Here is a 27,198-nt window from a genome sequence, read left to right on the forward strand (position 1 = left end):
CAGTGTCCTGCACTCTCATTTACGGGGCACTTTAACCAACCTCCACCTGAAATAAGGGATTTTTCACCCAGCATTGAACAGCATACAACTCAGAGCCAGGCCTTGCCAATCTTGAACTGGTGGAGCACAAGAGGATTGACTAGTGGAGCGTCAGTGGGGAAGTCTGTCCAAGTGTTAGTATTCAACAAAGCGTTTAGCATGGCTTAGTGGGAGCGCTGGAATTCATCAGTTGTAGCCATCTATAACTGAAAAGTACAGTCTCCCTTTTAGAAATGAGGCACTTTAAAATAAATGCCTTTTGCTATCAGATGCTATCATCTATCTCCTTAGGGCTCTTTGTTTCATTTTTCTAATAATTATTGAAACCCATTTCTATATTTAATGTTACCAGATTCCCCTCTGTCATGGAAATGGAAACATGAAGATTCTCTCTCTTAGAAAGGCAGTGTTGCTTGAAAAAGCACCATTTTGCTTTCAAATGGCTGTTTAGTGTCTGGAATACATATCACAGATCAAGCAAGTGCTTGGTATTGTCTGAGTGGAACAGACTGTAAAATCTTGATTGGAAACATCATGCTGAGAAAATATAAAAACCTAAGGTCTTGTCTACTCGTAAACTTGCAACAGTTTAACTTAATACGTTTTTAAACCAGTGCAGTTTTGTGTATACACACTGTTATTTGCTTTAAAAGTGTCTATTTCAATTGACCTTACTCCAGGGTTTTTAAATCAAAATAAAGGAGTCCCAGTCTGAAATGAGAGCGGCTATACATATACTTGCACAGGCTTTACATCAGTTTAAATCACACCTGTGGTTAAACTAGTACAATTTTGCATATACCCAAAGCCTCAGCTCCAATGTCACATCCGAAAAGGGTTTACCTGTACTCTGGTCTTGCAAAAGTGTTTGCTCCCGGGAAAGGGTTGGCGGGGAGTCCTCAGCCTGCATGTTGGTCTCTGTGCTTGCTTGTAATCCTGATTGACTGCCATGTACCTCAGAACCACTCTCTTTTCCCTCAGGGGGTTCTTTCCCAAGCTCTGCAGTTTCCTCTTTATACTCTGGAATCAGAGCAGCTCCCTCTGCTGAGACTGTGCTTTCTGCCTCAGGCATTGGTATTGAAACTGCCTCACTTGGCTCTGCAGTCACATCCCGTTTCCCCTGACAATCCTGTGCTTCTGAACCAAGTTCCTTCTCCAAGATTAGATTCTCTTCTTCACAGTGTGGGGCTAGAATGGGTTCACGTGGCTCTGTAGCCACCTTGTGTTCCTCCTGGCTGACCCCTTCTTCGGAACCATTTTCTTTATCTATGGTTACATTCTCTTCCTCCGGAGCTGCTACCCGAACATGTTCATTCTGGCTCCCTGGATCTGCAGTATCAGTCTGTTTTTCTGTGTCTATGTCCTCTCTGGAAGTGGTTTCCTTATTAAGGATTGTAGATCCCTTTCTACTGTCAGATTTGGAGACCTCCTGGCTCACTGTAACATCACTTGCTTCCATTGCCAAGAAGGTGTTTGGTTCCTCCAAGTGTGGCGAGGGGTCAGTTTCTTCCTTCTCTGTAGTCTCTGTAGTTACATAGAGACCAGGTTTCTCCTCTGAGGTTGGATTCTCTTCTCCAGGGGTTGGTGCTGAAACAGTCTCATACAAATCAGTCATCAAATCTTCTTCCTCTTGAGGCCCCTGAACTTCAGAGCCAGGTTCTATGGGCGAGACAATCTGCTCTTCTCCGAGGGAAATTGCTGGGACAGTCTCACTAAGCTCGCACGTTAAACTGGGTTCCTCCTTACTGACCGCATCGGTCCCAGAGTCACTCATCTGTTCAAGAGCAAACACTTGGTCTGGCTCTGCCTCTGGCTCTCTGGGTCCATCTTCCAAGATACACGTTTCAAATGCACCTGGACTATTAGCAGTTCGCATTTTAGAAGACAGAGTCCCTCCCTCAGAAACTTCTGTTTGAGACAATACGAATACTTCACTGGGTTCCTTGGAAGCTATCTGTCCGTCATTAAAGTCTCCCCAGAACTCAGTAAGCTCTAGCTCTTGCAATTCAATGATTGGCCCTAACGTAGAAAAGCAGTTGTTCAGCTGATAATCTGCATTGTTTTATGACTGCTAACTAAAGGTGAAGTAGAATGCAAAAGAGTAAGAAACTGGAGTAAAGTACTTTCTTGTGAACCTAGAATTCCCTGTAAGTACTACCAGTACATGCAACCTCAGAAACCCAAAGCTTAGCTTTGGAGATAGAGCTTGTGCAAATTGGGCATTTTCTTTACTTCTAGAAGGATTCTTCTTGCTATCAAGAAGACTACTATGCCACATGCCATACTGCCATCTTTGTGTTCTTCCACACTAAAAGGGAAGCGATGATGTACATGTTACAATTTCCATTGTTTCTCATCTAAGCAAGATTCTCTCAAGCAGTTTATTCCCAATATCTAAAAAGCATTGTAATTTTAGAAATTTTAGGTAGAATATCCTCTATATTCTCTGTTCCCTTTAGTCTTCTATTCTGACAGAGAAATGTTAGTTTAGAAGTACAGGTAGTGCTAACATTTATCTAATGCGTCCCAGATTTAAAAAAAACAATTATTTGGGGGAAAGTAATCATATTTGGACTACTGCTTATCGTAATAAAGTATTCTACAGCAAAATATATATATATTGCAATAAAATCTTGTCTAAAAGTTGAAAGATTTAGGCCACTTCTAATTGTGATATAAATGTTGCAGTGTTGGTCTAGGAGGCTTTTAGGTTTCATCTTTTGCTGACAACACTTATATAGATGTATCATAATTGGAAAACCTCGCATGAAGTGTTAAATATGAATGTTTAAATATGTTCCAAATATGCTTTGTACTTACATTGTCTTGGATTACAGAATCTCCTCCTAGCAATCATTGGGATGCTGTCATAGAAGTCTTCCAGTAAAGCCAGTGTCCTCTGCCTGTCCAAGAGGCCAGCCTAAGCATAACAGTTATTGTCAATGATTCAAGATAGATTCTTTAGTTCTAGGGGTTTTTTTTAATCAAAACTTAACAGAGACGCATCTTGTATGATCTATGAAACCTAAGTGCTTTATTCCTTGGCAGTGGGCCAGAACAAGACCTATGGCCCAGATCCTCAAAAATATTTAGGTGTCTAACTCCCACTGATTTCAATTGAAGTTAGTTGCCTAACCATCTTTGTGAATTCAGGCCTACATGATGTATGTCCCACTTGTACCATCAAGGGGAAATCCTGGTTCCACTGAAGTCAATTTGATTTTGCTGGAGGTAGGGATCAGCATGATTGCCTGGAGGAGAAACGAGGAATTTTCTCCTCTGGATATAGCACTGGGCAGCAGTAGTGGCTACATGCATTAAGTATGAGTGGTTTGGTTTTCGTCCCTCCTTCACTTCCTTTGAACCGTCAGGCACTGGCTACTAGCAGAGAAAGGAGTGTGACTGTGACGTAGTGTGGGTACCTTGCTGGTTGCTAGGCTTAGGTTGTGAGTGACTTCCACTAGCTGCTGGCTGCAGCACGGCCCAGCAGGGCAGGGGATGAGTCATTATGCAAGGGGGTTTCAAACTTGTCTGACCAGTGATCTTCGAGGGAGCGGAACAATGGGAAGAAGGGGAGTGGAGCCCTGGCTGGGGGCAGGGCTAGAAGTGAGTGAGTTAGGTTTCTGTCTGGGAAGCAAGGGAGAAGGAGCTAGGGAGGGGGGCTGGGCTTGTAGGGCCCAGCCACCCCCCATCTCAAGGGGGTGGGGGCACTGAGGCCTCCTAGCCCCAGTTCCTGTAACCAGATTACATCTGTGCTGTGCTGTATCCTGGAGAAGCAATAAACTCCCTCTATTCTATTGGCTGGTGGAGTCTGTCCATGCCATTACGGGGGTGCAGGAGACGGGAAAACCCCAACACACCATCACAGTGACAAACCCCTATGTTCCTGTTAGAAGGCACACATATTCTTGATAGCTGATGTCACAAAGAGCTCTGATGCTCTAGCAAGCAAAAGAGCAGTTTCCTGGTGAGGTCCTGGAAAGAGACCAGCATTCAAATTACCTACAATGGTTCTGTGTACATGGTCGCCTATTTTGAAGCTTGCTAGAAAGGTTGCTCCTACTCATAAGAACGGCTGCTTGTCTTGAATAGACTTGTGCCTCATGCAGGCCTTGCAGAGACACATCCTGGAAGTGAGGAGCTTGACCTTTGGGAGCCAGGGGGAAGCAGGCCTCAGTGCTCTCTGACATTCTGGGTAGCATTAACACCCTTGCTGTTTGGAGACAGGGGAAATGGATAGTAAAGGCAGGGAAAAGATGAGGCAATTGGTAATTTCCCATTAGGAAACTGTGATTTAAAAAAAGTAAAGCAATCTCAGGATTCCGACGCTGCTAGGTTGGAGGCACCACCCTGGGCAGCTATGAGGGGAAACGGTGGCCAAGGAGACCTCAACAAACCCCATCTGTCAGTGAGGGGGACACAAGTTCTTCAAGAGCCATAAAGAGGAGACAGAACGTGGTTTTAAATGATCAGCCTCCTGTAACTCAGTTCAGGCTGGGCAGAAGTGCAGGGACTTCCAGCTGTATTTCAGCTGCACATGCCATTGGGACAAATGTAGTCACATAATTCTCTCTCTGAGACTTAGCATATTAACCGTTTGTTTCCAAGTCCCTTATTCTTCTTGACATTAGAGTACAATTCCCTTGGTACCCAAGAAAGGAGCATGCTTTTTACACAGTGTGCTTTTATATTTAACATCCCAGATCTGCACCTCCTTAGCATCAACCCAAACACGCCTATTTTTGAAGATATTACCATATCACCAGAGGAACGCATTGATACTCAATTGAATATTCCCATTACACCCTCTTATTTTCCCCTGAGAGTCTCTGCCCATCACAATCACTAGAAAGTTTCTCTGACAGTTGTCAGGACTAATGCAAACTTTCATTTTCTCCAAAAAGCAACTAAAATGAATGAAGTAATTTGTTTGAGAGAAAATAAAGATGATGTTCATGGTTACAGATGCTTTTTGCCAAGGAAAAAACTAAATTTTGGAGACAAATACAAAGACATGGAGAACAAGTTTGGTCCTACTGGGAATAAATGTGCTTTTTGAAATATGAAAACCAGTAAAAGCACATGATATTTAAGTGTGGAAAGAAATTCCTGGACATGCATTGTGGATGGATTCCTGTTTTGTTTTAAATTTGATGTAAGCTCTTGGACTCCTATGGCTTTGTCAGAGCATCACCAGTCACATGCTATCACGGGACGAGGAGCCCTTACAATTCCGTTTGGGGATTACGATAGTACAAGGCTGGGAGAAAGGATGGGGAGTGGGTTATTATACCAGGAAAATCATGTTGATGCTACTCACAACCCAATGTAATGGGGTCTTCAATATCCTTGCAACACTGTTCCCTGAAAATTATGTTTCATAAGCCTGGTGTATGAATTTGGGGTGATGAAAGATTTCAGCCTACCATCCTGGAAGACTGAGCCCTTCATAGATCTGCAGAGAAGGTTCAGCACGCCATAAATAGCAGAAGGTAGCTGTTCGTGTACTGCCCCACAAAATATGCCTTCACTTGACCTAGTGGGACTACCCCTAGCACGGAAAAGAGCTAGTTCAGACTTCATGGCTCGTTCAGCTCTTGGCTTCCCTACTGAGATTGATAACAAAGAGGCCAATTAGTGCCAGCTGCAGTGGTGTTTTTTTATCAGAATTAGACTGAGACACCCTAATTCATTTCACCCTCCAACACATAGTGACAATCCTGAGTCCTTCCAGCAAAGGATCTATAGCCCACTGTCATATCCCCAAGCCATGCGAGTCAGCACCTTCTGATCCGTTACATTTAAAATATTCTGCACTGTGTGTAGGAGATGTGCACACCATGACAACCAAATTCCCTTGATGCTGCCCAGGGCAGTATTGCCATGATGGCTACGGGTAAGGAAATCTTTGTTCTTTTTCTGTCTGGAGAGGTATCAGATAATGTGCTACTCGTGCCTTGTTTTCAAAAATAATCTCTCACTATAATCAGTTACTTTTTAAGATCCTGGGCAGAAAATGCCCTGAAAATTAATGTCGATATAGTTGTAATGTCAAATGGAACACATCTAGGCACAGTGAGGACAGAAGCATTAAATCCAAAGTGTCTTTTCCTTTGTGGGATTAGAGTAGAGTTTTACATGTTATTCTGGCATTGTTTTGGGGAGTGATTGAGTAGGCAGCCTAGATATTCCAGGAAGTTCTGGCTGAGCTGACATCCTCACATATGTGCATTTTTGAAACCATAATCATGATTGTGAAGATTCCTTGTAATCAGACTGTACCTTAGATACTCCTGTCTCAGTTTTGTATTCATTAATGGCCCTATTAGTAAACAACTGAGACAGAGAATACCACTCACCCCTGCAAAAGGGGAATAATTACCTGCCACCAAACAACTGCAAATTAGGAAACTAGCTTGCTGTGCTTCACAAAATGACGACCACAGGTGATAGATCACACTCAACAAGTCAGAGGTCTTTATGGATTAGCTTGCACCTCTGCTCCCCCTGTGAGACAGCACAGCACAGACTGATTAGCACTCTCTGAGGGCAACCATGTCAGACCCAAAAGAAGGGCACTAATGCCATTTGTAAGCTGGTGAGCAAGTCTGCCTAAACTGATACCAAGAGTGGCCATGTTTCAACTGTGATTCTTGTTCTCCCTCCAAAGATGGAGGGTGCTGGGTGCTGTCCCTCATTTGATTCTAGCATTAATGAGTCTTCGCTGAGGTCATTGTTTATCAGAGGCAGAGGGATGGCGATTACTAGACAACAATGGAAAATGTCTGATACCATCTCTTCTCACATACGTCTGTGCTTGTACGTGCAGTACTTTGTCAGACTCAGCCAGCAAAGAATGAGAGGAGAAGGGACTCCTTCAAAATGCGGAGAAATAATACTGACCGTGTTCCCCTCTCTCGAGGAAGATGCCCTTTTGATCTTCCTGAGACTAGGAATTTAAATATTTTCTGGATGAAACAGAGACACATCCCTTTTTCCCTCTGCCCCTCAACTGAGCAAACAGCTTGCCTATCGTTCTCTAAAACAGTGTATTTGTAGCCATATCAGTCCCAAGATATTAGTGAGACAAGGTAGGGGAGGTACTATCTTTCAACAGAAGCTGGTCTAATAAAAGCTATTACCTCGTCCACCTTGCCATTCTAATTCTCTAAGCACACGGTTGTGGCTAGCATGTGCTGTGTGATTCTATTTCTTAGAGGCAATGACCTCCCTAGAATGACATTACAGGGCAGTCCACTCCTTGCTGGCAGTCTTGCAGTGAACATCAGCTGATGGGTGAGGAACGAAATACACAACACAGGTAAGGGTGATGTCACAGGGGCTGGCCAGAGGGCTACAGCAGAGATCTTGAAGGAAGGCATGTGAGCCTCAGATTAAGGAGGTCTCTGTTTCCTGGTAAACTGGCAGGGGCTGACCTAGTACTAGCAGGAACTTTGCAGAAGCAGGCTGGACAATCAGACCAGTTGGAACACCTGGAGCCAATTAAGAACCTTCCAGAGCCAAGGGAGTCAGGCTACTCAGACCACCTGGGGCCAATCAAGAACCAGTTAAGACTGGTTTAAAAGGGCTCCTCTTCTACTGTTAGTTCAGGGGTGTGCAAGGAGGAGGGAAGGAGCAAAAGCTCTGAGAAAGAGAGGTGTTTGAGAGAGATCTGGGACCTGCAGCTCAGGCAGAGTGTTGTGGAGGAGCAGGACAGGATGCTCAGGTACCAGAGGAAAGATACTGGGAGGGCTTGTTTGGGAAGCTTCCCAGGGAAATAGTTGTCAGTAAATCAAAACAAAGCCTGGGGCTACATCTACACTGCAGGCTTTCTGTGCAAGAACTTGCTGAGTGTCTATGCTGAATGTGTTCTTGTGCAAGTAAATTTACAGTACAGAGTTGGAAAACAGGACTTCTTCTGAAAGGCTATGTCTATGATTTTCTGGAAATGCTTTTAATGGAAAAGTTTTCTGTTAAAAGCATTTTTGGAAAAGTGTCTAGATTGACATGGATGCTTTTCTGCAAAAGCACTTTTTGCGGAAAAGTGTCTGTGCCAATCTAGAGGGGCTTTTGTGCAAAAAAGTCCCGATTGCCATTGGGGCTTTTTTGTGCAAAACAAATCTGAGCTGTCTACACACTGGCCCTCTTGTGCAAAAGGGACTTTTGCCCGAACAGGAGCAGCATAGCATTTCTGAAAGAAGCACTGACTTCTTACAGTAGGAAGTCAGTGCTTTTGTGGAAATTCAAGCGGCCAGTGTAGACAGCTGGCCAGTTTTTCCAGAAAATCTGGCCAGTCTAGACACAGCCCAAGAGGAATAAGTTCTCTTGTGCAAGAGCTCTTGCACAAGAAGGCAATGTAGACAGGCAATGTGACTTTCTTGTACAAGAAAGCCCTATGGCTAAAATGGCCATCAGAGCTTTCTTGTGCAAAAGTGTCCACACTGCCATGGACGCTTGTGTGCAAAAGCACATGGCAGTGTTGCCGTGCTCTTGTGGAAGACTTTTTGCACAAGAATTCTTGCACAAAACAGTTCTTGCGCAAGAAGCCTGCAATGTAGATGTAGCCTGGGCGTAAAACAAACCCCATCTGTTGCCACTGCTTTGGGTTCCCTGGGCTGGAACCCAGAGTAGTTTGTTGGCCTGGATTCCCCCCCCCCCCCAACCCTTCCCATACCATTAGTCAGCCCCTGGGTAGGGTGACCAGAACTGTAGAGGGGTTTTGCCCCATATGGACTAGCCTGTGATGAGTATGGCTGTGTGGAGGGTCACAGTGAGCCTGAGGCTGAACACTGTCTGCCAGAAGCACAGGCCCCATGGGCACAGCCAGAGCTCTGCCACTGGGGGTACATGCAGGGTTATGGAGATAGCCACAGGATTTTGACTGTTTTTTATCTCTGTCTACACTGCAGTAACAAACCTGCTGCACTGAGCTTCAGAACTTGGGTGAACAGACTTGTGAAAGGGGTTGGGTGCAGGGCCCAGCTTCAGACAGAGTATCAACTCCACACTGTTTAGTTCTGGATCCCATGTCCTGCAAGCCTGAATCAATTGACATGGGCTAGGGGACTCAGCACTGTGGGTTTTTCATTGCATGATAGAACAAGTCTCAGCCCATTTCACTGTGTAACAACTGCTCTCTTCCAAAAGAAGGCTGACTCAATACCAAGAAAGAACTTGGAGCCACTGACGAGGTATGAAAAAAAAGCAATTACATTAATGAGAGATACCAGATCAGAAACATGACAGTGTCAAATGTGTTGTTTCTTTACCTACCTTTCCATGGTCACAATGCAAGAAGAGGTCAGCAAACATTTGCCGCCACATGTCATGTCTTATTATATCTCGGACATCATCAGCACACTGCCAGAGGTGCTTCAGGAATTCCTGGAACATATCACTTGTAAAGTTTTTGATGTAAGAATGGACATACTGTGGAGGGAAAGATGAGGTATAAATGTTTAATTTCTTTTCCAATAGTCCTTTTTTATAGATACATTTTAAAGTGTACTGCATAAGATGGACATCAAAACCAACTTAATAGTATCTGCAAGTTAAAGACAGTCTCCACAAGAGTAACACCAGCTTTGTTGCATGGCTGCTACAGCTAGCCAATTTTATTATGGAAGCACCTGCGTTGCCAGTCAGGATTGGGGGCCCATCGTGCGAGGCACTGAACAAACACGAATGAAAAGTGTCTGTCTCGTCCCTGATCTAAAAGGTCACTTAGCAACTTGCTCAGAGGCTACATCTAAACTGGCATGATTTTCTGGAAATGCTTTTAATGGAAAAGTTTTCCGTTAAAAGCATTTTCGGAAAAGAGCGTCTAGATTGAAAACAAAAAGAGCGATTTAATTTTCAGTTCAATTAACAATCAGTAGTTTCCAAATGTGAGAGGCCCACATCAGTCTGAAGCCAAACCTTTCTTTTCAGTCTTCCAGGAAGATGATGCTAACTGCTCATAAAGGTAAATGTAAGATGAATAGGGCAAACGGGGAGAAGGAATGACTGGACAGTAAGGTCTATTCAGACTGTGGGATAGTCTCCCAAAGGAATTGCTGAAAGCTACATCACTTGGATCATTTAAAATGGATAGGAAAAAGCCCTGGAAAATACACTGCAAAAACAATCTTCTAGTGACAGGAAATAAGACTAGCTGAGCTGATATTGTAGGTACTTTACATTTCTGATTTCCATTACTGTTTGCCTCAATTGCCAGTTAAAACAAATGGTACACACAGCGTTATTTAAAGCATTCATTTAGTCTGAATGCAATAGGAATTTATTAAGAACTCATTCATGTATTTCACAAATTATGGATTGACACTCTTTTTTAGTGATAAAAGGGATATTCTGAGATTCCATTATCTGTAATAGTTTCCTTAGTTTAGTCACATGGAGGTTAAATTTTAAAACATACAATTTCATGATGAACAAAATAAATCCTCAACAAAATACCCCAAAATGCATCTCTTTGCAAAATACTAAATGTGTGACTCCCTTGGGTGTGCGGAAGGCAAAGAACTTACATAGTTGCATGGGATTCATCTCTGCACAGCTGCTTTATACTCTGTTCTTAATTATCCTAACAGCACCCACTAGAACTGCTAAAGTTAAGGACTCTCATCATTTCTAGTCTAAATGTTCCTTTTCACAGTTTATAGCCCAACCATAAAATCTAAGTCTACCGTAGGTGAAAGCTTGACCAGTAAAGTCTCAGCTCAGAGAGTTTTTCCAGTAAATTTAGCATTAACTGATCTGATTGTTTTTAAGTTAACGAAGGGAAACGTGATAAAATGAAATCCTTAACTACATTCTTTGACTTTGTGAGTTAGACACACGTTATGTTTCTTAACTATACATTTTTGTTATTTTTTATTTGTCATTTGTTTCCTAGAGTGAATTCTTTTCTATTTTGGTAGATCTTAGAAGTCTGAGCACAGTGGAATAGGGACAGCTTCTTCAACTACAGGCGAGGCTAAGAGATGGCACATACAATTGCCGGTCACCAGGTTATTTGGCCCATAGAATGCTATTCCTTTGGTGTGCTATTTTGTGACTCATCATGTTCAAGGTTTTTGAAGTCCCTTTCATCTGAGCAAAATGAAGCCCTTAACAAACAATCTCCTAAGCCTCACACGAACAAAAGGAAGTAGTACTTATTCTCACGATACCAATAGGTAATGTGAGGCACGGGTCTAAGGTAAATTTTCAACTCTCCCACCATTTTGGGTATCCAATTTACAACATAAATTAGACATTTTAGAAAGTATGATCTTAAATGACTTGACCAAGACCACAACACAAGCCAGTTTTGTCTATTATTCTTTAACCACCAGGCAACAGCACTTGTTATGTATTCTGTTCTCACTGATTGATGGGAACTGCTCAGGCAGATTAAGAGCACCATTAGTAGCAGAGTTAATGTGGATGCATTGGAGTGCATAGTAATCCCCTTCAGACAGCATGCTTTAAATTTATGTCATGGGGCAGTGACCCACACATACAACCAACCAATGGCCTGAGTGACTTTTGGTTTAATAAAGAGCACACTTAATTCTGGATGCACAAGGGTATTAAACAAATAAGAACTCAAATCATAACCATACATTTGTATCCCGATTTTTAAAGTTTTAGTAGCATTTTCTTCAGATTAGTTAAATCTTCTTTTGTCTTCCACCTTCCTTTGGGAGTTATAGGACAAGTTAGAACAGGGATACAGAGACTTACTAGGAAAGCTGCCCATTTGCATGCCTGTTACCAGAGCAGGTAGCAGTCACAAAGACTGACAATCTGGAAGATGGAGTGAGAGGGAGGGCTGGATTTACTACCTTCTTATAGCTTTGTCACTGTAACACTTCAAAGATGCCCGAGAGACACTGACCATTGCTCAGCCTCGGGCATTCCCCTATTTGCTGACACACATGCTTGTCTGTTCACAAGCACACACATGTTCAGGCTCACATGCTCACACCCACACAGTCTCCAGCACCTGCACGAAATAGGAAACAGTGGGGATGCTTCCTTGAATTAAGCTGATTTAGAAAAAACCCACTCATGGTACAGAGGGGTTAGGGGTAAGAGGACAAGGAGGCAGGGCTGATCCATTAAGATCCTTTGGTTGCTATGATAATGGACTACTACCCTAGTTCCCCACAGATGCCTGGGAGCAGCCTAGACCCACTGAATCCTTGTGTCACATGGGCGACATGCTGTGAAAAGAGTCAATATTGCTTAAGTTTGTTGCAACAGGAACCAAGCACTTATCTTACGTTTCATAGGCTCCCTGGCATGGATTTTAAACCAAAATGCCAAGATGGCAAAATATACTCTCTCTGTGGGCAACAATAGTAATGCTGTTCTTCCCCGCTTAGCTTCTGTTGTCCTGCACTTTGGAGCTATGTCTAAACTATGATCCTCTTGCGGAAGAGCAAATGCAAATGGAGCGCTCATTTGTATATATCGTGCTCTCTTTTGCATTTCCTCTTCCTTTCCCTTTTGCACAAGAGGTTTTTGCCCAAAAAAGCCCTGCATAGATGGTGCCTTTTTGCGCAAAAACCCCCTTTTGTGCAAGAGCTGTTCTTTTTGAGGAAAAACAACTCTTGAGCAAAAAGGGGTTTTTGCTCAAAAAGGCACCATCTACACAGCACTTTTTTTGGGAAAAAAATCTCTTGCAGAAAAGGGAAAGGAAGAGGAAATGCAAATGAAAGTGCAACATATGCAAATGAGCGCTCCATTTGCATTTTCTCTTCTGCAAGAGTATTGTAGTTTAGACGTAGCCTGGTTAACAGAATTCCCACCAGCAGGGCAGTGCTGGGGGGACCATACCAATTGCATTAGAATGCTAGTTACACTGGGAGGAGGTCTCTGTACATTGCTGATGCAAAATCTGAATTCATCAGTGATTTGAAACTCAGCTGCTTGCAGCATGGCTCAGGTGGTGCCCTCATGCACATTAAGAAGGAACCAGGTGTTAACAACATTGTTTTTCAAATATCCCTGATCATTAATCCATAGAGCCACCCCAGGCAGCAACTCTGGAGGAAGCGACATGTTTCAACCTACGGGGTGATGAGGTAGGTCTACAAGATAGGGATGTGTATGTGAATATAAGAAGATAATAATGGCAACCCGGAACCATGGGATGGCCTAACATTGCCAGAGTCACAGCCAAGGACTGGGGAGAAGGCTTTCATCTTCTATTGTCAGCACCCACCAGGGGAGGAAATACTCCTACAAGGCCTCAATAACAGGAACAGAATTCGGACTCAGGTGCAGTTATTGGGTTTCTCACCTCCCTAAACTCTTCCTCATTCACTTTTTTTCCCAGTGTATCGAGGGTTTCCAGCTTCCTGCCATAGATCTCTAGTGGAGAAAGAGCGGAGATTAGACAGGAAACAGGCAGCTGCATTTGTGCAGTATTGTCTTTCTACCTAGAGGTACTCTGGCCTCTGGTAGGGAGTGGCAGGAAACTGAAGTACCTGCATCTACCCTGCATGTTCAGCTCTCATTCCGAATTAGTAGTGTACTTTCCGGCTATATGAATACAGGTTGAGTCAGTGTCTTTCCATTGCTGAGCCCCCCTGGTTCCCATCTCAAAGGCCAGCCATGCTGGCTGGTGCAGACAAGGCTATACGGCCAAGAATGACAAAGAGCTGTAAATCACAGGGAGCTCAACGAGAGCTACACCAGCTGATGCAAGGGCAGAAAGTGTTTGGGAGGTGATGAATGGGGATAGTTCCCTTACATGTTGGGAACCAGCGGTCAGATTCCTTGCAGCTCTGGCATGACTTTGGAATAACCGGCAAGGATTCTGAAAACAAGACTTTTAGTGTAGCCACCATATGGAGACATTCCCGCTGATTTTACAAACTCTGAAGCCACCTTTTGGCCAGTCAGAGCCACGTCATGCAGCTAAGAAAGGCCAAGGGTTTGCATGGGAAGTCTTGAAAGAAGAAACACTACTTCCTTTGGGATTATTATTCTGTTATTCTTGCTTCTACAAGATGGTGAATAGAGCACTAGGAATACTGAGAACACACTCAATGGAACCTATACATTTCTTGCCCCCTTAAGACGTCCATAAGTTCCACATTAGCTTTATAGACATGTAAAACATGGCTTAATGCTCACTTAGTGCACCGCACTCTCTTAAACGAAATACACCAGGAAACAGCAGGGCTGTGAGCAAAACACTGCCAGTAGTGTCCAGAATGTCTGTAAACAACTGGCCAACTTCCTTCTTCCCTTAGCATACTGGTGTCCCCATTGGTACCACAGTAGCACCTGAGGGCTGGTTTACCATTCCGACTGTCTGCTACTGGTATAAGCTGAATGCTCAGGGCACGGATTTCTAACGTAAAAAGGGATCAGGAAAGACAAGCTCTGAATAAAGAACTGCAGTGTGCTTTCAAGTACCCTGAGCAGCCTTACATCTTCCAACGAAGACAGATTGGTTGTTACTGATGATCATTATACCACTATTTATTTTAAAGGTCTGACAACACTCTTCACACGTCAACATTTCTAGCTCTCTCTATTCAATCATCATGATTAAATTAAGTCGAGCGGAAGCCATAAAGAGGACATGCAGTACTGAGAGCTCTGGTATGTGGGCCCTGCCTCATCCTACGTCACTGGCATTCCTCTGACTGGCAAGAGGAAGTGGCTAGCAAAGATGAGAATCCTTTTCGTGGAATCCTCAGGCACGTCAGGGTTTCCCCACAGGCCTTGGAAGGTGACAGATCTGCCTTGCTTCTGTTTTTAACCTCCCCTAAGCACACCAAGTACGGTCCTAGTAGGAAAGGAGATTTGTACGGAGGGATCATCAGCTGCTTGCCATGCACACATGGGAAACAGGTTTGGCTACTCTGGGGGAAAGGGAGGCGGGACAAGCTACTTGTCACTGTCAGACTTGGATTATGCACAGAGGGAGTCGGAGTCTGTTACTGGCAACTAGAGAGGCCCATAGTAGATTAGTCTAAAATGACTAGGCCAAATGCTCCATGTTTCCCCCCATTTCCACAGACATGGAGCAGAACTGGTGCGGGTCCACGTGATTGGGGCCAGCCATAGGACAGAGAGGCCATGGAGAGGAACTCCGCCTGCCTTTTCATCCTGCAACAACATGGCAGAGGGGCCTGTGGTGGGGGCGGACGTGGGGAGTGTTAGGAACATGACACAGAATAGAATCTGTATGGCCACAGCGGCGGCAGCCGCTTCTGTAGCCCCTGGGTGGTAGGCATAGCTGAGGCATGGTGCACATCTGCACCAGGAGACCCCTCCAGATGGGGAGAGGATTCCTCGCTAGATAGACACTCTATCTATCCCACCTACCTTTACTCAGGTTTCGTGCTGACCTGGGGGGAACAAGCTGAGGTGTTATTTTTACAGACTTGTATGAAAAAAATCGACACCAAGTCAACATAATGTTTTGCCCTCTGCCCTTCCTTCCCCACTTGAAGTCTTGCAAGCGAGTATTATGGCCAATGTGTCAGGGCTGTCTGTACAGATTCCACGCCTGCTTTCTTTTGCTCCCATTCTGCGCCACAAGTCAGACCAAGGGAAATAAAACCACAGAAAACACTTGTGACCTTACCTGGCCCTGCTCCCAAAGGAGCAGAAACATCCAGAAACGACCGCAGGGCACTCTGAACCTACAAATCAAAACAACAATTAAAAGCCTGATTCATGGAATGACTCTTTGCTCATCTCCATTCCTTTCTAAACACAAAGCTGCTCTGGTTTTACTGTCTCTCCCATGCCTGAACAGAAAATGGGCAATGACTTACCCTGCATTGGCACGCTGGCCCGGGTTATAGCCATCCGATCATTATGAACAGATTTAGATACAACTGCTCTCTAGCAATGGGATGTTCAGAAATGTCTTGCCATTTCTTTTCTTCCTGCTTTATTTTTGCCCTGGGCTGCTCAAATCTGTATGGCAACACAATGTGCTACGGGTGCTAAAAAGGATGATTGCTTCACAGGCTATCCACAGAGCCCTGTGATCTCAAGTTGTCCCCCTCTCTCCCAAATGTCTAGACACTAGATTGCCCTAGTGACGTTAGAATAGCCCCTGGTCTCCCACCACCAGCTGAAATTCAGGCCATGTCTGTATTATGTGCCCTGTTCATCCCATAAAGCTAGTGGGAAGTTACACAGGTGCCATCAATGGAAGGTGTTTGTACCAACACCCTGCCCAGACTGGTCCATTGTGATGGCTTCAAGTCTCATCTTCTCAAACAGAGAGTCAAGGGCTTGGGTCTGAGGAGGACAATGGGGATAATGGTGGCCCTGAAAAGACAGGATCTGAGTGAACTACCCAGTGCCTTTTGAGACGGATTTTGAGTTGTGACCAGCTGTCAGGAGTAGACCCAGTGCTCAGACATGTAAAACTATCTTGGGCACTTATCTAGGCTCCCTTATGGTAGCATGTGTGGACTTCACAATAATGGATTTACCCTCAAAACTAGGGATGTAAAAGTAGTCGATTAGTCAATAAGCCTAGATTTATTGCAGGGCTAGTCAACTTTGGATGCCCCAGGGGCCACAATGATACTCACAGCACATGCCAAGGGCTGCAGCTTAGGTGTGGTTGCATATACATGCAAATATATATGCAAACATATGCAAATAGCTTCTTTCACACTGATGGGCATGAATACAAAGATTAAGGCAAGAGTACACAACACACAGGCCCCATTTAAGTCAGTTCTACTGATATTAATAAAATGCAATATTTACCAGATTTCCCCACCACTTTTAATGAGCCATGACAGTCCAGGAATTTAACTACTAAAACACATATCAGCAGAAGACCATTATATTGGCTCCTTTTTTTGTTTTGGCTCCCACCCATGGGCGCTGCAAACAAATGGGCTGCGGGGTGCATGTTGAGTAGCCCTGACTTATTGGGTAGTTGAGCCGACTACTCGCATCCCCTCCATCCGCTTCTATATCAGAGGCAGCAAGGGGGGAAGCAGGAGCTGGTGCTGGGGGAAGCTGGCTTAAGAGCCAGTTCTTCCTAGCACTGTCTCCGCGGTACTGCTTGAGGCAGCAGCATGGGGGGCTAAGCGAGGCTTCTCTGGCAGGAGTCCCTGTCCACAAGGGGTCACCCCCACAGACAGGAGTTGCTGCCTACTGGGCAGGCAGCCCGGCCCTACTGCGGCTCTGCAATTTAAAAGGCAGTAGGAGCCAGGCAGTCTGTCCCCTGTCTCCTAGTACATTTTAATTGCAGAGCCACAGCAAGGTTTGGTCCTGTTGAGAGCAGCGACTAAGATGGGCTGCCTTCCCCTATTGACTAAATGATTAGTTGATAAAAATTCTATTGACTACTCGATTAGTAAAATAACCTCATTTTAACATCCCTACTCAGAACACCCCTGGGCTATTATCCCATGGGGCAGATAGAGATCCAAAACACAGAGTAAGAATAAGAGCCTCCGGAAAAGGGCACTTTTTCCGGAGGATCGGGGCCAGTCTAGACGCTCTTTTCCGGCTTTTTTAAAAGCCGGAAAAAAGCGGCGGACATTTTTATTTAAATGCCGCGGGGGATATTTAAATCCCCCGCGGATTTCCCTACGACGACTAGTGAAATTTACATGCCCCTTCCGGAAAAGGGGCCAGTGTAGACGTAGCCAGAGAGACTAAGGCCAGGCCTACACTAGACCTGGAAGGTCGGGTTAAGGTATACAACCTCAGCTACGTAGACTATGTAGCTCTAGTCAGCTTACCTTAAGCCAGGGGTGGGCAATAAAATGATAGTGGTTCACCAGGTGGGCCGCTGCCACTATATTTGCCTGCACGGGTGATTGCAGCTCCCATGGGCCAGGAACGGTGATCTGCAGCCAATGGAAGCTGCGATCCCCTGTACCTGCAGAGGTGCAGGTAAATACGGCAGTATGCAGGCCCACACAACCCTGCCTTAAGCCAAGCTCGGTGCCTTTTTACAGAGGGAAGCTGATGGGAACAAACACTCCTGTTAGTTTCCCTTACTCCTTGTGACTGTCAGGAGTACCAGCGCAGACTGGGCTGCCCTTAGCGTTCAGTTTAGCGAGTCTCAACTAGACCTGTTAAATCAAATGCCAGAAGATCAATCTCCAGCATGGCAAGAGAAGACATGGCCTGAGTCACTTGCCCTAGGTGACACAGAAAGTCAGAGGCAGATCAGGGACTTGGAGGCAGGACTCATGGATTTTAGGCTAGTACCGCTAGTGCCTAACCACTGGACCATCTTTCCTCTCCCTTCCTGCTATCTAATATAGCAGCCTCACTTCCACAGTAGCCTCCATTCTTCTCTTCCCAGGTGTGAGCACAGCAGAGTTTCTATGAATATCTGCCCTAGTTACCAGTGCAAGCGGTAGCCTTCCACTGACATCCAATGTCCATTCTTTGAACTGCACTGCCAGGGCCTCCTTTCGCATCTCTGCCACCTGAGCCTTGATTTGCTCCACCTGCTCTCGCTGCTCACGATTTTTCTTTACCTCAGACTTCATCCTGGCTAGCCTGGAGGGCATGGGCATATGGTTCACAAAGTTAACTTAGCTAAACTTGTTTAGACCTCTCTGGAAGAACAGCGGGAAACAGAAGAAAATGGCACACTGTAATTCTTATACTTTCTAGTACATGAGGTCTTTCCCCCCATTGAATTAGTGGATCTTTTGAGCAACAAACTACCAGTCAAACTCTATAGAAACACTCTCAATCTATGTCTTCATGAGGCAGCTCTTGGAAAGTGAGAACATTTGTCATGAAGTGGATGTTTCTTCTGAAGGTGTAACTAAGAATTTGAATACAGAGTTTGCGTATCAAGTACATGACTACAGAGAGGGACTTTTGTGGAAGGTGCATGGAACTCTTTCTGAGCCTAGGAACAGTTAGACATTTAGAGATAAAATTAGCAACTCTTCTGGCTAGCAGACCTACACAAAGGGGAAAATCCACCCTCAATGAATACATGTTTCTAGAATGGTGCTAGTAATTAATTTTGGAGATGTTCTTCAATTTTTCTGCTGAACATTCTAGCAGGAGCGGAAGGGTATAATTTTGCTTCACTTAATTTAACAACAAAATTGCATTATTATGCATTTGTCTCAGCAACTACGTGCCATTTAATGTAAAATTGCATTGGCAATGAACTATGTTTAATTATTTTTCCAAAATACTATTGCACAAGAAAATCCTCACTGCTTTAGGATGGGGATAATTTACCGACCATGATTCTGTTTTTCGTTGAACACAGAGTTTGCAAGTCTAGACCAGAAATGCCTCTCTTTCTTCTTGATTATAACTGTTTTCCTTCTCTAACCTGCAGGAAGGCTAGTCCTCCATTTTGCACCCAGGATAAAAGGATTTTATTAAACTGCAAGTCTTCAGGAAAACAACGCCATGAATGGCATTCATTATGCCTATAGCTACAAGGTAATAGCTCAGCTATGGGGGAGCGGGTCTGGAGTGTTTTATTCCCATTTCAATGGATTGTTAAAGCGTCTTTGTCTCTATATTGAGAGCTCTGAACTGTTCCTTTCACCCGCGTACTGTGCATTTACGGAGCCAGATATTGCTCTCTGTTATACCAGTCTATAGACAGCAGGAGTAAGTGGACCTACTCCTATTTGTCTCTTGTCACTGAGAGCAAAGGCTGGCCCCAGGACTGTAATCTAACCAGATTATTTCTCTTTTTCTGCTAGACTGTTTTTTCACATAAGCAGTGATAATAATCTGATACGGTCCCTGACCTCTCACTATAGTTTAGGAACAAGGTTTGCAATTATAAAACAATTCCATTTTAATTAATAAACAATGACTATTTAACATATTATAACAGAACACTGACTACAGTAATATTTATCACTAGGTCACTGTTAATTCATGATCATTTATCATGGAGGCTTCTTAATCAATCACTCAGTTACCGGGTATGTGATAGGCATATGAATGAATGAAAAAGAGTCTTGTGAAAGTTAACCTTCTTAGACCTTCCACAATACTTGTGGTTTTAGTTGGGGCTCTGCGCTTCACAGCCCTACTTTTAATGGGATTCTGGGAGACTCCGTGTTAGGAATGCATTTGATAAGCAGAGCTGCCTTTAGGGTGATTGCCTGCCCAATGAAGTGTGTTTGTGAAGGAAGGCAGCCCCTGTTCTCCCACAATGGGCTGGCTGAATCAGATGGAAGCATTGCCCTCCTTTGACCAAACCCAGGCATTAATTCAGGTGTGAGCTGGTTGAAATAAGAAGGAATTTCTCCCGCCCCACTGCCATATATTCCCTGCCCCCCAACAGGATCACAATGAAAGTGAGGATGGAAGAATTCTGAGAAGGTTCAGCTAGAGAGGGTACATTTTGGATAAGCAACTGAGGTGAGTTAATGGCAAAACTTCCATTGATTTCAATGGAGTCAGATTTCCACCCCCAACCCCGAACTTTGGGTGCTTACATGAGGCATTCTGAGCTCCCTTTGTCATTCCTCTCCTAAGTTGTTCTTATGAGAACAACTTTATTTGGAAAGCCAAGGATTCATGGCAAGTATTTCGCATCAGTGCACGAGGAAGCAAGAGCCTGCAGTGAAGCGATGGAGACCCCCAGGTTTAAGAACACTATAGAAATCCTGTGATTGAGCCAGACACAAATATGGAAATCCTAAGACAATGCAAACATAAATCCCATGATACTACCAAACCTGTGTAAATCCCCTGCCACTGCCAGCCACGGAAAGGCTGACTGCTACAACTCCTCAGACAAATTTCCCAAAAATCAACTCTGACTCTTCCGTATCTGCCACATGGAGAACTTATCTCTCAAATCTGAAACTGGAATAACCACCCACAGCAAAGGTAAAACATGAAATCATAAATCTCATACTAAGTGGCAAACCACAATGCAGAGCTCTCATGTGATGATCACCAGCCTCACAACACTTAAAGGCAGGTAAATAAAGCTAAGTGCATTTCATGAGATTCATTTTATTGCTGCTTTAATTGCATCAGATATAGGTTATATAGGTGTCTATGTACTACAATAGCAGATGCATTAGAAATATGAAAGAGATTTAACCATATTCCTTTATTATTTAAGGTACATCTACACAGAGGTGCTATTTTGGGATAATGTCCATTATCCCAAAATAGTGTTCTGTGCATCTTAACAGCACGCCCGTTATTTCGAAATGCATTCGAAATAACTGGCTTCTTATTCCAGCTTCCTGTAAACCTCATTGCATGAGTATTAACGAAGACACTAGAATAGCAATTTATTTCAAAATGAGTGCTGTGTAGACAGCACCAAATTTCAAAATAAGCTATTTTGAAATAAGCTACACAGTTTGGGTAACTCAAATTGAGTAGCTTATTTTGAGGTACACATTACTGTGTAGAGGTATCCTTAGATATTGGGAACTTTCATTATTTTAATTTGTGTTTAGGCATGAGACATTTTATATCAACATCTTCTTTCCCTGATTCCTGACACACAAATCTTGAAACCAGTTTTATGTAAATAGATGAAAGTGCTGTACAAATCCAGCTACCCTCTCTCATGCCTTTCGTAAATACAGATGTTCACTTGTATATTTTTCTGAATTGACAAATTGAAATGAATGGATTATTTATTAATGCAATGTACTAAATTTTGTAATTCTAACATGTTGTGATATGCTATAGAAAAAATACAGTAATTAAATAATTCTGGGCCAAACTGTGCAGAGAATTCCAGCTCATCTGTTAATTAAGGATTGGCAATAAGGATCCAAAGGGAAGTGCTGACATAAAGAAAGTCTAAAACGATAAAGGTTAAGTGATCTGAAATGAACCTAGCTGCAGAGGGATTATAGCAAACCTTTTCCAGGAGCGAGTACCCCAGGAGAACCAAAACAGCTCTAACCGTGGTCCAGTCCAGAGAAATTTTAAATATGGCCAGCAGAGGAAACCTTGGCTGCTGTTCATGATCTTTGGAGGGACATATGGGGAAAGGGCCTCAGGAGTGTCAGGACTATATTAATACTGGTGCTAAAAATGTCCAGAAAGGTTATACAGTGTCTTCATTCCATGTTTATAGTGTCAAAGCAAGCACTATAGACACAGTAGGGGTACTGCCCTAAGTCTGCATGAGCCATTGCTCAGCTAGTCTGCCATGTGCTGGCATTTCTCTTTCTTCCAAGATTTGCAGGAGAGATCACTGGCCATGGCACCAAACTCCATGGGATTCATTTGGTGCTTCAAGATTCACTTTTGTCATCCCAGATTACACTCGCTGCACCTAATGCAGGAATGAACTGCTTTTTGTAAAAAGGAATACAGAGCTACCGTAAGGATATACTGAAAGCAAGCACAGTTAAAACTCACTCACCTGTTGAATGCCGTACCAGGCACCTGAGTTTTCAACTCCTCCATGACAGCCTTCATCCCTCTCTTGTAGGGCCCTGATTTTGCAGAAGTTTCAAACTGAGGGTTATGCCTCATCAGATATTCTCCTAGGAAATTAATGGGATCAAACTTGGGTGGATCTCGGTCTGTGTCAAGCACCTTTTTTCTTTCCACTTCCATTAACAATTTTTCTACTCCTGGGACTAATGTGGGTAAGAGTTTGTCGAGCAAATAGGCGCGGGTATCCCTTGTCATCTGCTCTTCACTGAGCCATTCCTGAGACAGCCAGTCCAGAGGATCTTTCTTTTGTACCTTTTCCTCCTCTGCCTTACGCACATGAATCTTTTCCACTTTCTCTCTCTGCAGGTTCAGTGCTCTCTGCTGCACCTTCTCATAGAATGTTTCTTTCCATTGAGCATCCTTCCTAAGACTTGGCAGCATAGCACTCTCCTGGCTTCTTCTGTCCCCGCTGATGGGTATATGCTTAACACTAAGCTTGGGAAGTTTCAGTCCAGGAGTTTGGGCTTCATCTTTTGGCTCAGCAGCCATATTTCACTACAAGATGCAAAAGCAGATCAACACTATGTAATTCTGAAAGGCAGGGCAGTATGACAGAAAATACAAGAGAAAACAAGTCTGTACAATTAGAAAACGATCAGTAGATGATTCTTTTACATTCCTTTTCTAATTGGGAAATTATTACTTTTGCAGCCTAATTCATCTGAGGAGCTTAAAATGCTTTAGGAAGATGAATTAATTATGCCTCACGATGCCCCCAAGAGATATTGGAGGTAAATATTTGTAGCCCCTTTTATGGAGGGGTAACTGAGCCACAGAGAAGGGTGCTCAAGGTCACCCAACTAGTGAGAGGCCAAAGTGGGAATAGACTCAGAAGTGCTGTCTATCAGTTTCATGTTTTAATCACTAGACAACAACTCTCCCTAATTTGAATGTTTTCCTTTAGTCCCCTTTTCTCGTTTCCAACTTTTCTAATAATTGGCATGAGACAAACATGGGAACAGTAGGAGAACCGAGTGCTGTAACAGATGATTAGGACTGATTTTCTGTGTAACATTGATACACCTATTTTCTGCTATTCAGAACCGCCTATTTTACCTCCATCTTTCTCACAGCCTTGGGGAAGTGTAAGGCCACTTGGCAGATACAACGCCTACATTATTTTATTTTTTGCAAATGTTTGTCATCTACACCTTTTTGCTCTGTGGAATGGTCCTCTGGGGTTGGGATCTGCTATCTCTGCAATGGGATGGAGAGCTCTGTGTTAGGAAGATGTGATGAGACACTAAACAAGATTCTGAGGCTAAGTGGTTTTAAGAACATGAGAATATAAGAATGGCCATACTGGGTCAGACCAAAGGTCTATCTAGCTCAGTAGCCCGTCTTCCGACAGTGGCCAATGCCAGATGCCCCAGAGGGAGTGAACAGAACAGGGAATCATCAAGTGATTCTTCTCCTGTCATCCACTTTTCCAGCCTCTGACAAACAGAGGCTAGGAACACCATTCCTACCCATCCTGGTTAATAAGTATTGATGAACCTAACCTCCATGAATTTCTCTAGTTCTTTTTTGAACCCTGTTAAAGTCCTGGTCTTCACAACATCCTCTGGCAAGGAGTTCCACAGGTTGGCTGTGTGCTGTGTGAAGAAAAACCTCCTTTTGTTTGTTTTACACCTCCTACCTACTAATTTCATTTGGTGACCTCAGTTCCTATGTTATGAGAACAAAATTATAACTTCTCCTTATTCACTTTCTCCAGACTTGTCATTATTTTATAGACTTCTATCATATCCTCCCTTTAGACTCCTCTTTTCTAAACTAAAAAGTCCCAGTCTGTTTTATGGCACTCATTCCAAAACCCTAGTAATTTTTGTTGCCTTTTCTGAACCTTTTCCAATGCCAATATATCTTTTTTGAGATGAGGTGACCACATCTGTATGCAGTATTCAAGATGTGAACATATCATGGATTTACATAAAGGCAATAAGATATTCTCTGTTTTATTCTCTCTATCCCTTTTTTGATGATTCCTAACATTGTTTGCTTTTTTTGACTGTTATTGCACATTGAGTAGATGTTTTCAGAGAACTATCCACAATGACTCCAAGATCTCTCTCGAGTGGCAATAGCTAAATTAGTTCACATATTTTGTATGTGTAGTTGGGATTATTTTTTCCATTACTTTGCACTTATCAACATTAAAATTAATTTGCCATTTTGTTGCCCAATCACTGAGTTTCGTGAGATCCTTTTGAAGCTCTTCACAGTCTGTGGGTCACTTTGAAAATGGGGTAAGCTAAACAGGAACAAGAGTGCTTGAACATGGAGTTATCCAGAAATAGCTATTGTAGTTTAAATGTACATCCTACCTTAGGGTATGTCTACACTACAGCGCTATTTCAAATTAACTTAATTCAAAATAGTTAATTTGAATTAAGCTAATGCGAATTAACGCATCTGCACACAAAAACTATTTCGAAATAGCGTTTTGCTATTTCGAAATAGTGCGTCCACACTGAGTGGACCCTGAACCAAAGTTAAGGCTGGCCAGAACCAGTGCCGGCAGGGCATCAGGTTAGGACTTAGTGTGTGGGGCTGCTGCTTGAGACTAACTGAGCTCCGTGCTTAAAGGGACCCTACCCCCACCCTGGAGAGACAGTTTTCAGGGTTCCCCGCTTGTTTGTCTACCTCGATGAGGGACAGCAAAGCAGTCCTGTCTTGAAGTGCCCTGAGTGCCCGCACTCGGGACACCACAGCACTCGGCCACATGGAGCCAGAGCTGCCCCTGGGCACACCGGTGCATCTCGTGGGGTCATTGCCATCAGCCTGGCTGCACTTGCTGCAGGCTGTCATCCGGGCGGACCACCAAGGGGCTGTCAGGATCCAGGAGGCCCTGCGGGAGAGCGTCCACCCCGAGGAGCCCTCAGAGCCACTCTGGTCCTCTCCACCGGGGGCTCGTGTCCCATTCCTCCCTCACGTCCTTCCACTTATCCCTCCCTAGCCCCCCTTCCTGATGTCAAATAAAAGACACGTATGGTCAAAAATAGAAGCTGGGTTTATTGAACAAAACGGGGGGGGGGGTGAACCTCTGGGAAGACTGGGAAAAGGAGGTGGGAGAGGGGAAGGAAGAGGGGAAGGGAGAGGGGAGGGGGAAATCTGGGAGAAGAGAGCTGGAAGGGGGAAGCAAGGGGAAGAAAGAGGAGGGGAATCTCAGGGCCCAGAGTTGGGGGTCTTGCCAGACCAACTTGATTTTCATGCAAACCTGCTTCTGGGTTCGCATGTGGCCTTTGGTGGCCAGGCTGGCAGCTATCCTGCCATAGACGGTCACATTCCTCCATCTAGTGTGGAGATCATGGTTGTTGGGGGCACCCCCCCACAAACCTGAATAATGTCCATGATCTCCACCCTCAACCAGGAAGACGCCCACCTTCTCCAGCCCCTGTCAGGCTCCTGGGAGCTGGCAACTGCTCCTGGAGAGCGGTGGAGGGCTGGCTGCCAGAGGCTTGCTGGCTCATGTTTTGGGGCCACTGGGTCAGAGACCCCAGTGGCCACTGCTGGCTCTGGGCTGGCAAGCTTGAGCTGGCACAGGCACTGTGGTCAGAGTCTACCCCTTTAATGGCTCCGGGGCTGGGGGAAAGTTTTCCTGGTTGTGCCCAGAGCGGCCACCAGGGCTCCCTGGGAAGGGCTGGAGGCCCCCTATTTCGAATTTAAGTGTCTACACAGCACTTCATTTGAAATAGCTATTTCAAATTTGGCATTACTCCTCATAGAATGAGGTTTACCAAATTTGAATTAAGTGCTCTGCTACTTCGAATTAATTTTGAAATAGCAGTTTGGATGTATAGACGCTATTAAAGTTAATTCGAAATAACGGATGTTATCTCGAATTAACTTTGCAGTGTAGACATACCCTCCATTGCTGTTAACTTTCAAGTATAAACAAACCCTAGTCTTAGAGACCCTATCTCCCTTTCAAAGAACCAAACTCCACAGCTTGGTCTCTCATAATGGTCAGTCTATGGAGCAGCAGGAAGCTGTGTGGTCCTTACGTGGTACAAGAGCCCAAATTTGAAAGCTGCTTTTCTAACCCTTCACACACAAAGCTCTTATCAGCTTCTACAGGACACACACACCTTCCACACACAGGGCATGCAGGCAGAATCTGGCCTTAATGGCCAATTCAGAGACTGAAACACCATCACCATCCTCCAAAACACCCCTAACCCAGGGGCTCTGTCTACATTGGCATCCCTTTCCGGAAAAGGGATGCTAATGAGACACTTCGGAATTGCAAATCCGCGGGAGATTTAAATATCCCCCGCGGCATTTGCATTTACATGGCTGCCGCTTTTTTCCGGCTTGGGGTTTTTGCCGGAGAAAAGCACCAGCCAGTGTCGATGCGATTTTCTGGAAAATAAGCCCTTTTCCAGGAGATCCCTTATTCCTACTTGGTGCTTTTCTCCGGCAAAAACCCCGAGCCGGAAAAAAGCGGCAGCCATGTAAATGCAAATGCCGCGGGGGATATTTAAATCCCCCGCGGATTTGCAATTCCGAAGTGTCTCATTAGCATCCCTTTTCCGGAAAGGGGTGCCAATGTAGACACAGCCAAGGTAAACAGTAAGGATAATCTTAGCCTCATTGACATCTCTGAGGACAATTTGACCCAACTTCCACGCCCCTAAAATATGGGCATTTTTAAAGGGGTTTCTGAGGGTGCGTCTACACAGCAGCATTATTTCGGAATAACGGCTATTATTCCAAAATAACACTGCGAGCATCTAC

General features: G+C 44.2%; 1 protein-coding gene across 1 annotated transcript in view; it reads right to left on the bottom strand.

The window, feature by feature from the left end:
• EFCAB5 (EF-hand calcium binding domain 5) overlaps nucleotides 1-27,198 on the bottom strand; it is a 62,599-nt gene that overhangs the window by 28,710 nt on the left and 6,691 nt on the right. The window contains exons 2-8 of the mRNA XM_075904594.2: nucleotides 22,382-22,953; nucleotides 18,387-18,543; nucleotides 15,635-15,692; nucleotides 13,331-13,401; nucleotides 9,313-9,468; nucleotides 2,860-2,959; nucleotides 883-2,058 (exon numbers count right to left, since the gene is read on the bottom strand). Of these exons, the coding sequence (XP_075760709.2) occupies nucleotides 883-2,058; nucleotides 2,860-2,959; nucleotides 9,313-9,468; nucleotides 13,331-13,401; nucleotides 15,635-15,692; nucleotides 18,387-18,543; nucleotides 22,382-22,947 (2,284 nt within the window). The 5' untranslated portion in view covers nucleotides 22,948-22,953. The remainder of the gene's footprint in view (nucleotides 1-882; nucleotides 2,059-2,859; nucleotides 2,960-9,312; nucleotides 9,469-13,330; nucleotides 13,402-15,634; nucleotides 15,693-18,386; nucleotides 18,544-22,381; nucleotides 22,954-27,198) is intronic.

This window comes from Pelodiscus sinensis, chromosome 21 (genome assembly GCF_052426305.1).
Source record: "Pelodiscus sinensis isolate ZL-2025 chromosome 21, ASM5242630v1, whole genome shotgun sequence".
Lineage (NCBI taxonomy): Eukaryota > Metazoa > Chordata > Testudines > Trionychidae > Pelodiscus > Pelodiscus sinensis.